Raw genomic sequence first — 14,325 nt, forward strand, 5'->3', positions numbered from 1 at the left:
CAGCTCACTCGAGGGCGTGGATATAGAGTAAAACTAGTTACTAGATCAGTGCCATAGATATAAAGCCCCTATATTAGTCCCTGATCAGTGCTGTCAATACTAGTCACAACTGATCTAGTATTTCGATTTTTGGTGTCGATTTGTCGAGCATGCGCAGCTAATTCGTGTGTAAGAGGGAAGGTGTAGTTTACAAACATATCACTGGCGAGATTTTTGACTTCATATTGTTATGCCAAAAATCAATCTTATGTTAACCCCTGTACTTGTTTTCGATGTCAGTATACCTACCTCAGGAGTTCCTTTCATTCTGTAGGGGTGGGGGTAAAGACCACAGGTGGTATGTTCGGTGAAACACCCCTAGAGTCGTTTAGTTCAACACCTTGACTCGTACGCTAACCTCAATTAGATCATATGTAATCAGAAACAAATGGGAGAAACTAGTCTCAATCCTGCAGGATGATTACAGATAACCTTCGAAAGATATATTGTTCCTTCTGTCACAAAGATTTATTTATAGTTAATAATAATTTAATTATTATTAACAGAAGAATAAAAACATATGATTTCTAGAAAATCATATGTTTCGAATCCTAATATTTTAACTAAGTCACTGCAAACGATTAAATGATATTATTGCAAAATCAATTCTGGAACAAAAACTCTGTGAAATTAAATTGTAAATTTAAAATTACCCATTAATATGGATAAGTGGTTAGCGTTGGTGAGAGCTGTTATTTTTAGAACTGTTTCGAATCCTTTGTAAAAGACTTTTAAAAAAATTAAAATTGACTAATTTTGCTTAAAAGCTCAGTTCTTTTTAAAAGTTTAAAATTACGTAGCTAATTATGATGTAATATTTTTTAGTTTTATAATTAATTTCTATAAATATCATTGTAAGGAATTTAGTAATGAAAAAAATAATCAAATAAACGTTATGTTATATTTTCATGGAATTTTTTGTGAGTAACACAGATTCTGTATTTGTGAGCAAAGAAAGGTTGAAAGTTGATAATAATATATTTATTCGGTAAAACTGCTAACTGCTTTATAACTGATATCGTAATTTAATTAATAATAATAATAATATATATATATATATATATCATTAATTAAATTAAATAATTGTGTTAATAGTTCTCGCTGAACTGAATAATGCGTAACATTCTATTCTTCAACATCAAGGAACTCAAGAATTAATGACTTCATCAATAACATTTTGTTATCAGAATTTTCTTTAAACATTTATATAGAAAGTGCACAATTCCATTATCGTTTCATGCAATAGTGTTTTTGAGTTATAAGACATTAAAAAGAACGCTCTGTTTAAATTTTCTGACACAGCAGAGATGGCTGCATTAACTTTCTTTTAATACAAAGAGGAAGCTTTGATTCTTTTGAAAACATTTTGATTAAGAATTACTCAATACCATACTTTGAAATTAATATCATTGATCAGTTAATTATAATCAAATATTGATCAGTCTTACTTTGAATTAAATTAATTATACCTGAAAGATTTTTGTGAACATTTTTTATCCCTTTAAAAATATCTTACTTTTTACTCCATAACTTAAACTAAAATCATTTGGATGTGCATTCGAGTTGCAAGTCAACCTGTTGTTTTCGTTTAAAAAGAAAAAATGTTTCTTTAAAAAAAATTGTAACTGTCGTGAACTTTTACAATTTTGTCAGATTTTTAAAATTTTTAGCTCCTTGTCATGTTTCTAAACCAAATAGAAGACATGAAACATGTTCAATTCACGGTTTCGTTCTGGAACTTGTCATAGTGTCAAAAAAGTTCCTGCTCACAGTGTACACTACAGTTACAACAAAAGATTAAAAAAAGGACATTTTTGAATAAAAAATCATACAAAAAAGTAAAGATATCGCAGTTCATAGTAATAATGACAAATATTAAAAATTAAAAAATGTATTTAATATGAATATATTTACAAATGATGTCACTAGAAAAAATACAGCAGTTTGCTTAAAACAGAATAATTGAACCAAAAAGTTAAAAGTTTGCAGTTTACAGTTATCAATCACAGTTACAGTTAGTATCACAAAATATTTTTGAAAAAATGTATTTTATATACAAATATTTAATGATATTAATAGAAAAAATACAGCAATTTACTTAAAACAGAAAAAATTATACCAAAAAGGAAAGATTTTTCAGGTCACAGTAGCAATCACAAAACATTAAAAATTAAAAACACAGCAATATGCAAATATTTACAAATGATATCAATAGAAGAAAATACAGCAATTCACTTAAAACAGCATATAACTTCAGAACATTACAATTACAATTCTCTTTCATAACTCAAGAAATCATTCAAAATATACAGATAAAAAACTGAATCACTTTCCTAAATTTTTAATAACTAATTTAAATGAATTTTAATAACTAATTTAATGAAGTAAATTTTAAAACAAAAAATTAATATTTGTGATCCATTCATTCAAATCTACTTACAGTGAATTAATAAGCCAACATGTAACAGTCAAGTCTTAATTATCCTTATTTCGACTCACACGAACATGACTGTATACCGTTCGTAATTAAGAACTAAAAATTTAAGCGTAGCAGTAAGACTCATGTCCAAATTGTAGATTTGTGCAAATATAACACACTTTTTTAAAACTACCTTTCTGTTCAACTATGTGATATTCAGGCTGATGTGATGTTTCAAAAAAAGGCCATTTTCTGGTGTGTAACTCTTCCTGGCTAATGCCCTGGGCTGATAGAAATGCCATATCTATACCTTGAGTCGGGATATTGAACTTTCGACATTCATTAGTTGCAGTATTTTTTTGTGATACAGCTTCTGCAGCTTTATCTTCCTTAATTTTATTCAACATCAAAGCCATGCAAGTTCTTGCATCTTCGATGCAATCATGCCCACCAATGTCATTTTGCACCACAAGCTTTAGTTTTTCGTAAGCTAGATCTCTAAGCTTTGGCTTAGAGCCATCACTCCTTGCAAAAACAACAGACGTATCCACAATTTTTGTGTGAGTCAGTCTTAGACATCGGAGGTCTCCTTCAAGTCCATGTCCGATTAATATGCATTCGCTGTGAAGCAGGTTACCTAGGACACTTTGCACATCACGAAGAGTTGTTGTTACTCCAAGTAAATCTTCGGCCTTTATGCCACTAAATTTGGTGCAATAATCAAGGATTTCATTTTCAGGTTGTACGAAGGACTCGTAAATTGTGAAGCCTTCTTCATTAACTAAACCGACTTTTGCAACTTCCAATCCTTTTATAGTGTAAACCATCTCGCAATCTAATCCGTAGACTCCACGAAGCTGGTGTGCAAGGCGCTTTTCACCAGTTCTTTTGATCTCCGGTTTGAGCAGTGGATCTCCACAAATGTGTAACGGATACACTTTGCATCCAATAAGAGAAGCGTGTCTTTTACAGCACTTGAAGATAGATGGATGGCCAGAAAATTTTATTACTTTATCTGGATGGTAGTAACATTTTTCGTTCACCGTGTATTTTCCCTCTGGTGTGACCTCAAATCTTTTTCGGCACCTATAGCATTTCCTAACAACTGTTCCATGTTCGGATATCTTGGCTCCCTTAGTCAGCTCGTGGGTGAGTTTGTCAAAATACTTCGAGTCCATTAGATATTTACTGAGATTAGTATATACCTTCCCTTTGGGAAGATTCAAGTCTCGAAACTCCTTGAGAGTTGATGTTGCTACGCTTCGACCTAAAAGATTCAAAAATGAAAATTTCATTAATAAATCATGGCTATTCAGAACAACAGAATAATTCGGTACAATAGAAAAAAAAATCTAACAAATAGAAGTACTTTGTAGGTAAGGAAATTAAATTATGTTTAAAAGAAAAATTGAAAACTATGTTAGTAGCGTTGACACCAGTACAATATGTCCCACTTAAATAAAGCCAGATTATTCTCGTGCTATAGTTTAACGTAAAGGAAACCAACGTGAAACCAATATGTTTACTAAGAAAGTGGATATTCTTTTACATATATACAAGGAGCATTCAGTCCTTACTCTACCTGGATAGGAAACAAAGATATAAAAAAAATTCTGCCATCAGGGTCTGGATATTGAGCAATACCCGTGGATACAATGCATCAATATTATGCCGAGTTCGATGATGGTAGCCCTCAATTCTGTCCCAGACTGAAACTACCTTTTTTGGTATACAACACCCTACTGAGGATAGCCCCCACCCCAAAGTTTTCTTGTGGATTGCACTTAAGTAAAAGAATAAATATGTCATTGATCACAAGCAACCTGTTGTACAATACCCACCACTCAGAAAATTTTACGCCATAAATTAAAAAAATTTTTTTGCTGGAAAATTTCGGCTAAAAACATCAATTCTCTAACAAATGGCAGTGACAGGGTTTTTAGCATTTTTTTGATAATTAATAGCCTCTAGACAGTATGAGGGAGAGTCCATCTTTCTGTATAATGGAGAAGAATGAATGAAGTCGAACCTGAGAAATCGAATTTTTCACATTTAAAATTCAATTTATCAAGAATTATTTGACCAATTTTATACAAATTTTGTTTTATAATATATTAAATAACTTTCTTTAAAGCGGTGTAAGAATTTTTAAGTCCTTAAAATTCAAATTTATATATAATTAATAAAAATTATTTTTTACATGGAATTATCTTTGTATAAACGAATTTTATATTTGCTTGCAAAAGATTACAATTCGCTTTAAAAGGCCTCTATGGTGAAAAACGCAAAAAATAAAATCCAAATCCGCCGAAGGAAAGGTATGTTCATTCAAGGAAAGTGTACGATTTTGTACCTGCCGTTTTCGTAACTTAATTGCTGTAACTTAAAATATTGTTTGCATAAATAATTTAACATTTTTAAATTACCCAACTAAACCATTAAGTTTGAATCACAGTACATGAAAATTTGATCATTAAATCAAAAGTTATTACGATTGAGTTTTCTGCGTATTGTTTTTATAGGTATATACTAAAAGAATTCTACCTTTTTGCTCTTCTGACATTGCTATCTAGAAAATAATGTATCGCATCTTATGCACTTCTTACTCTGTTTTGTCTGAGACCAATCACGGTTTTATAGGAAATTGCTAGGGATTGCTGTTTAAATTTTATTGTAAGAAGTCATTATTATTAAAAGAAGTTACTATTGATATCATGAAAATTATAATAATAGGAAAAATCTTTTCAGTAAACGCCATTATATAAACCGAGGAAATCGTATTCCATCCCATTAGTTCATCAATTTAAAAATGCTACATAAAGGGCACAAAATTAATCAATAAATAAAAATAAAAACCGGAAAACGTTGAATACCTGTGATTTCACATCAGAGACTCAGTCTTAATGTTTTGAGAGTCTCGCTTTAAATATGTTATTTAATTAATGTAGACGATAATTTAAATTACGCAGTCAGACGCGTTCTTTCTCTGAATAAAAATGCCTTTTTTTTTTCTCTCGGCGGATTGGATTTTTGTTAACCGCAATCTGGTAAATATGGTCTCAATCGCTTAGGCAGGAGAACGTTAAAAAGTTTGGCCCTTTAATATTATTTTTACAAATTTTCAGAAAAGTAGTTTATATGTAGTGCATCTTAGAAATATAGTAGCTATTACATGCATGATGGTTTTTAGAATCTCGAAAATTGTGCACCTTTTCACGTAACTTACGTTCGAAGCTTTCCTTATCAACCAAATCAGTTTCCGTCAGCATAAACAACACTGAATTTACACTGTGAAAAAAAAATCAAAGGGGGAAAAACTTATAATGACTTTAAATCTAAAGATTGTATTTTCACGTACTAGGAATCAACTTTTGTAATTCTAGGACAAAAATGGATATTCTCTGAAAAAATATACCATTTTCCTTAAGCGGATTTTGAATATTGACCTTCAAAATATGGAGGAAGGTAGTCATATGGAGAAAGGTCAAAATATGGAGGTTCCTCAATCCGGAAAATACGGTCCCTTTAGTTGAAGTAGTGTAGTTGAAAAGTAAGCCTCTTAATTGTACTATTTTCTTTTTGCGTAACTCAAAGAATTCAACTTTTCATTTTTCAACAACTATTCGACTGATTCCCTTCAATTTTTGGATTTACTCATTTAAAATTGCATTGAATAACTTAAATAATAAAAAATATCAAATAATTATAAAAAATAATTTTTGAAGATAATTATTTTTGAATAAAAAAAAAAGATTTATAGCTGATTGCGAAAAATGTATGATATTCTTCATTGGATACGAAAATATAGCGAAATACGCCAACATTAAGTTCGATATCAAGGAGCCCAAACTTTTAGCCACTATTGAAACTATTTTTTCCAGATACCGGCTTCGAAAGTCAAGATTCCTAATCTGTCGGGGGAAAAATATATTCCATAAAAAGTTCGTTATTGGGTCTAATATAATAAAAACACAACTACTTCCACTTAGTAGGAATAACATTTACCATGACGCAATGCTAAATTCTATGCCACTATCCACATAAATGCCACTATCCACATAAATCAATTATTAATCAAAAATCGAATATCAATTACTTTTCTTTATAATGCAATAAAATCTGGCGAGCAGCTATTTAAACGATCAAACACTTCGTCTGTTTATTTGTGGCTTGAAGTTAGGCTCGCAGAAAATGCCGTTCATGGGTTAAATTTAGTAGGAATAACACAACCTGTGACGTTGGCTATAGTATACCCAATTGCGTCTGATGTCACAGTTTAAAATATCGTCTGCATATATTAATTAGCTTTTTGAGATTATATCCTTGAACTCTAAAGATTAAGGATTTAGTACATGAAAACTAATCATGAAATCAAAAGATGAAAGAGAAGTTAACTTTTTAGTATACTGTCAAGTTTAGAAATTCTAAAAACAAACAAGTATAAATTTTCTCTTCTTAGGAATAGCATTCTACATAATTTTATTATTATATGAAATTTTTGAGGAAAAAAAAATCGCTGAAGTTCAAACAGTTCTCAATTTTTCCCCCACCTAATCAACGAAGCCTTTATATAATTAAAGTAAAATTCATTAATTAAACAATAAAAAGCGTCAAGATCATTATTTAAAGCCAAAAGGGCAAAGCAAAACGTAATAATTTTTAAACAAATTGAAATTTTGAGAAAAAAAAAATCTCCCGCAATTTCATAAATGAAAATGGTTCATTTAGAATGTTGAATTTCAAGCACTTATGTGAGATTTAGAGTGGGGGCCCCACGCAGTATTTTTGCGCAGCAACAGTAGGAAAATAAAAAATAAAAAATAAAAACATTTACAGCAGCGAAATTGTAACAGCGGTGGCAGTGTCGTTCATTAACATTGTCGTTTTAACACGTTTTAACATTGTCATTTCAAACATTGAGAGAAATGAAATTTCCTAAAATAATAATAGTTAAAAAAAAAGATATTTTGAAATTTTAAATTCCTCGAATTCAAATATCCCATAAGCAAAACTATGACAATTAAATTTTATTCTTAAGTTTTATATTCATTTAACTATCACAGTGAAAGAGAGTTATAACATTTACACTTACTTTCTTTATACTCCGCCATGATTCAGTTCTAACTTCTATCAACTTTAATTTCAAAGACAGAATTTCTGCAAAAAAAAAAATAAATAATTAAATAAACACAGAATAAGATACAAAGTAAATTTTAAATATATTGCATCCATCAGTAAATAGTAAAAAATGCATCAAGAATCGGGAATTTACATGAAATTATTAATACAAGAAAAAGAGAACGAACACGAATTAACTACAAATATTAAATTATTATTACTATGCATCTATGAATTATTACTGAAATAAATCGATTACAATGCATGTAATTACTATTGCAACACACCTAGACTCAATATTGAGTCTATGTGTGCAGCTTATATTAGCCGGAGTTAAATTCAAGGAGTTGACCATATACATATATACACACAGGGGGTAGACAAAATAATGGAAACACTTCTATATTAATAAATTTTTCAATATTCCTCAAGAACTACTTAAAAATTTTTTTTATGACCTCCAAAGTGTTTAGATTATGTAATTTTTCATACATATCAATGAAGTTTAATGCTTTAAGAGGTTTAAGGAACCGACAATAAATTACAAAAGGAAAATAGTGTTTTTGAACACCCCATTTCAAAAAAATGTAGAAATAAATCTGTAATTTGTAGCAATTATATTGATTATTGTATGCAATAATTCCGTGAGTCTGGCTTAAATATTTATGGAGATATGGGCATAAAATAATTTTTTGTCTAACTTTTTTTGTTGGTGCTAATTATGAAAGTATTTAATAAAATTAAACAAAATTTTTAAAGCAATTTAAAATTAGTTTGAAAACCATTGCCTCAAATTAATATCTGTAAAATTTTAATAAAAATTCGTTTAAAATTGCAGAAGATTTGAGCAATTAAAGTAGTTCTTTAATAGTGCTGGGAAAGAAGTGAAATTTCCCCCCTTAATTTTGAAGAGAATCACATCTGGCAACAAATAAAGAAAGTTCGATTTGAATATCTTAAAAATTTGAAAAGTTTCAGGCAATTTTCTAAGCAGTATTAGTACTTAAAAAAAACTGAAAGTGATGAGCAGTTTTCTACAATTCTCCAATTATTATTTTGTATCATAACAACGAGTACGATAAATTAGTAAACGCACGATAAATAAACGATAAATAAATAACAAATCATAACGCCCTACAATATATGTTCATACGCTGAAATATGTTTGTATAGAGAAAGAAAAAAGGAGAAAGAAAATATATTTTTATGCTGAGGATTTTTATCAATGCCGGTGTCAGTTTTAATAAATCTCATTTAGCATAAAATGATCCTTGTGGGAAACCCCATATCATTTTGAGCTTCTTTTAAAAAGTACAAAAATTAATTAGAAATTTTTTAATTTTCAAGATATTCATATCGGATTTTTTTATTAATAACCAAATACAATTGTCTTCAAAATTAAGAAGAAATTTTTTTTTCCGCTGATGCGCAATGTAAAGAAATTACTTTAATTACTCATATCTTGTGCGATTTTGAACGACTTTTTTCTCAAATTTTAAAGCAAAAATTTCGTAATTAATTCTTAAGTTCTCTTTGAAAATTTATTTAATTTCATTGAATATTTTTAAAACTATATAATAAATAACAAGAAAATGGATGTGAGCAAGGTAATAATATTATACTTGATCTTTTAAATAAGTTTATAATTAATAAGGTTGATATTTATTTATACAAATTTAATGATCTTTAGCAAATTAACATTTATTTAATAAAGGGAGAGAGAGAAACATGATTTTTAAACATTACTACATATTCTTATAATTCTATTCATTTGATTAAAAATGACATTTAAATAGATGATTTTAGAAACATTAGAATTCCGAGTAATTAGCTTATTTATATTAAAATTAAAATAATTTTTTATAACATAAATAAAACAAGAAGATATTTTCTTCATTTTTTAATACCCAAATCCAAAAAAATAAAATTAATATTATCATCATGATTACGAAGCAAGATTAATTAATTCCTCGGGTAAACATTATTAAACATAATTGTATAATCTTGAAAATTAAAGATAATTAGACCATCAAAAAACCTAAAAACAAATTTAATATTAAGAGTGTAATTTTTTTCATTATAGTGCAAAAATAAATTAGCTAAGAGAGATGAAGAATTAGAACCTTGCGTTATTCCATCAATTTTAATAAAAATATCTTTCCCACTGTAACATAATTCTATTGTACATAATTATTGCTCATAATTATTCCATTGTACAAAATTATTGTTAGCTTTGTCTATGCTGGTAATTACACATTTTTTTAAGTAGTTGCTTAATTGATTGATCAATACTAGAAAAATTTGTTGAATCGTTACTGTTAGTTAATTTCCCTTATTATTGAAAACAAAGTTTTTAAAGTAATAATAATTAGCCCATTTACATTCTGTTTACATACCTAAAGGTAAAGAGAATCTATTTTGATATCGTTAAACAAAAATTACTGTGATCATTAAAAAAGTATTTTGGAATTTTATTAATTTATATATGGTAAATGGGTCTAAATTTTGTACCTTTTATCATTAAATCCCCAAATTTTATGTTTCCTATAATATTTAAATTATCAGTAATAATATGTTAATTATCAGTAATAATGCTAATTTTAATTTTTAACTTCTTATATAAAGCAAACAATTTTTTAATGATAATATTATTCTTTCAATTTATAAGCTTAAAATTTTGATTATTTTTTAATTCCTTATTTAAAAGTTCAACGTAGAATTTATACAGAAGTTTACATAATTATTGTTAGCTTTGTCTATGGGGTAATGAAAATTTTCTTTGCAATTACTTAATTGATCGATCAATTTTCCTAAAATTTGCTGAATTATTATTGTTATTTAAATTTTCCTTATTATTGAAAACAAAGTTTTTAAAGTAATAATAAACAGTCCATTATTCTGTTAACATAAAGGTAAAGAGAATCTATTTTGATATCTTTAAAAAAATATTGAAAAAGTATTTTAGAATTTCATTAATTTATCTATTTTAAATGGGTTTAAATTATGTGTTAATATCCCAAGTTTTAAGTTGTAATTAAATTTAGTTGTAAGTTTTCTATAATAATTAAATTACCAGTAATAATATGTTCAAGATGTTTATCAACAAGTTCAAAAAATTTTTTGCTCCTCACAGTGACAACCATAATCGGGTAGATTAAATTTCCCTAAATTTTTGCAAATATCATTATAATTAAAAATAGTTATATCAATAGATTTATTATATTTACAGCTTTTGAATTAAGTTAAAATCTTTTAATGGAAACATATCTCTTAAATTTCCAAAAATATCATGAAATTTAATCGAAAATAACGATTTGAAAGTCAATAACAAAATAAAATTTACTCATTTTAGCTTTTACAAAATTGTGACAAAAAATTTTGAAGTGTAAATCAACAAAAGAAAGGATAATAATAAGATCTTGAAGCCTATATACATCATTATTCTTAAAGGAGAAAACAAAATCTTTTATTGGTTTAATATTAGAATGTTTTTTAAAATCTTTTTCCATATTAGATTTAATTTGTCACTATTAAGAGAAATTTTATACATCCTGATCCCCCGTTTACCTCGATTTGTACGCTTATCCTTAGTGGGGAAAAAATGATTAAGTTGAGGAGTTATTAAAGTTAAACTGTGTATAATGTAGGGTATCATTTAGTGCATACAGCGAAATTGTTTTGTATAAAAGCATTGCAATAAATTTCATTTTGTAGTCTTAAATCAAAATATCTCTCTATTTCTAATTTTAATTCTGTTAAAATTATGTTCTCTAAAATGATTCAGTTCCAGGTTATAGATAATTTTATCACTGTTTATATCTAAACGGTGTCAATTAATTCAAATATTAAAATACTGACTGGTTTGTCCAACACATTTCATATTACAAAAACCACAGGTATAAATAACATTTCTAATTTTACAAACAAATCTGGAGCTACCGTTATTATGAATTATATGTTTTTTGTCAATATTAGGGTAAGTTTTACATCTTTTATCACCACACGCTTTATAAGACGGAAAAATTTCGGGTAACACAATACAAAAAGAAAAAGGAGATTAACGAAGGAAAAAAAAAAAGGAAAGTAATAAGAAGCTTCATTCAGTGCGCGTGAAGTACACGTACATAGAACCTATAAAATAAGTTAAAATACAAAGAAAACAAGGAAAATATTTTTTAAGGAGATAAAAAAAAATGCTGGTAAGCAAATTACAATTTAATATAGTTATATTAATTGTATCGGCATTTTGTGACACTTGAACGCTGTGTGACGTTTTATAGACTCATGAAATTTCTGAAGAGAAAATGTTAATTCATATGCATACCAATGATGAAATAGATTTGCTAAAAAGGCAAATAAATTCAGTTTAACGACTGTGACAGAATTTATTCATTCAATTAGCTACTCTAAGCACTAATATCAGATAATTTTTTAAACAAACTGTCGAAGCACTTAGAAAAAATAAGTAAATTATAATTATGATTAAGATACTGAAATTACAAAATACATCAATACAACTGAAAATACATCTGAACAATTTATTCGAAATTTCATTTAAATTGTGTAAAGGTAAATTTTCTTTTCTTTATGCTTTTATAGAAATCATTAGTAACGTGTTTATATTACACTAGATAAGATACATCTGAAACTAACTGGATATTAAATTCCTAACCCCTATTTTCCTATTAGCTAATAATGTTCACAAGTTCAACGCATAAGTAGTTTTATAATAAAAAGAAAATATAACCAGAAATTCTCATGAAGTAAACATGGCTTTAGAAGAAAATAAAAAGATCATATAATAGCTATAAATAAAAAATTTAGGGAACTAGTGGTGGAGCATGTTGACCAATTAACCTAGCAGAAAAATATAATTCATAGGATAATCAGAGGTTCTCATGAAATAAATATGACTTTAAAAAAAATAATAATAATGTAATAGCTATAAATAAAAAATTTAGGGAAATAGTGGCGGAACATGGTGTCTAATTAACCTAACAGAAGAATAGAATTCATATGTTAAAATAACTGATTTAATAAGCAAGATATGTTATTTATGATTAGCAAATTTATATTTTGAATGAATAAAGTATTACTTCAAAATGTAATAAGTGATTATAGAATAAATTATGGATTTTAAAGTAGTTAGAGCGTAAATCTGTAAGACTATCTCACCTTACATTGCATAAAATGAATTGGTTTCATAAAAAGAGTAAATACAAATCAACTTATATTTAAAAAAAAAAATTAAAAAAAAAATCGCTCTGGGTAAAACAGGAAAACACGTGGAAAATTTTGAAAAAAAAAAAAACAAATAATAAAATAGTAACGCCATACACTTAATTAAATAAAATATAAATACGAACATTAGGAAAAGAATAACTTACCCCAATCTAAAATAAAATATCTTCTTATAATGACTTCTTTAGTAAAGATGTACCTAAAAACTAAATAAATCCAAATGAGGACACAACACTTAGAAAACTTCACAGTTAAATAACTGAAAGACGTTAAGAGAAGTGAATCTTTAAAAAGAACTCCAGCGAATCAATTACCATTGGTTAAGAATTGACAATAGGTGGGGGGGGGCATAACCATTATTATTAGCTACACAAGAACTTAGTCATTGGAAGCAAGTTATACTGATAAGAAGATTTTTCCAATCAAGAACATCCCCAACCCGTGTGGTCTAGAATGTTAACTTATATCCCCCCCCCAAAAAAAAGAAAAAAGTAGCATCGTTACATCAATTTTTCATTTTAAATATGTTAAATCATCTTTTTTTATAAATAATTATGCCTAAAATTTGTCAGGCATAGTAATTTTTTTTGATTTGCCAGGTGCGTGTTTAAGTCAGTGTCAAAAACAGAGTGAAAAAGTTGCATTTTTAAATTGGTATCCGATTTTTTTTTTTTTTAAATCCTACAAATATAATTTTTAATATATTCTTACATTTCACATATTGTTTTATGTACTTATTCTGGATGGTTACATTAAAATTTTCTAATCGTCAATGAATATGTTAGTATGATTAACATAGCAAGAAAGAGAGTATAAAAACGTATTGTGCATTATATGTATTAGCTATATATATTATACTACATATATTAAAAAATCTAAAAAGTTTAAAAAAATCATGGTCTAAAACTGATTTGCCTTGTTAACAAAAGAAGTACGGAAATTTTGCATGTTATCAACATAAAATAAACATAGTAATTCCGGTATTTACCAGTAAATTATTTAACTTTTTACCTTCTATTTCGATTATAGAGATATTTAATATGCACTTGTTGAAATTATCTTCAAATAATCAATTTATTACCCTTTTTTGTTAAATTTTTATTAAAATGGAAAACAAGTATAATTGCTTTTTCAAAGTAATAATCTTATTCTCCACTAAAGACTTAAAACTAAAAGTAATGTTTTTTTGCTAAAATTTAATCGCGTGGTATTACTTTATTTTGTAACATTTTATAATGCTCACAATGATTAACCATTTTACAATCATTAAACGAAGAACAAGCTATTGGTTTTTAATAAGTTATGTTTACTTTGATAATAAATTTTTTCTAAAATTCTGTCTATATCAACATATGCAACTAAAATAATTATTATAAAATAATTAGTTACAATTGTAACATATATGATTGTAACAATTCTATCAATTAATAAGGAATGATTGTAACAATAGTAGCATAAGTTTTCAACACATACAGTCAGGACAGAGCTAAAATGAAAATGAAGACAAA

General features: G+C 27.4%; 1 protein-coding gene across 1 annotated transcript; it reads right to left on the minus strand.

Annotated features, from left to right (window-relative positions):
* Positions 1-1,914: 1,914 nt before the first annotated feature.
* Positions 1,915-13,092, minus strand: LOC147812035 (RNA exonuclease 1 homolog). Its single transcript, XM_087161722.1, has 3 exons — positions 12,964-13,092; positions 7,551-7,615; positions 1,915-3,725 (listed from the first exon to the last, which is right to left on the minus strand). Exons 2-3 carry the CDS (start codon positions 7,567-7,569, stop codon positions 2,581-2,583), a joined length of 1,164 nt encoding a protein of 387 aa, XP_087017848.1. The 5' UTR covers positions 7,570-7,615; positions 12,964-13,092; the 3' UTR covers positions 1,915-2,580.
* Positions 13,093-14,325: the final 1,233 nt, after the last annotated feature.

The sequence above is a fragment of the Parasteatoda tepidariorum genome, chromosome 4 (assembly GCF_982258835.1).
Source record: "Parasteatoda tepidariorum strain Cologne lab strain chromosome 4, Ptep-v5.0, whole genome shotgun sequence".
NCBI classification, from domain to species: Eukaryota; Metazoa; Arthropoda; class Arachnida; order Araneae; family Theridiidae; genus Parasteatoda; species Parasteatoda tepidariorum.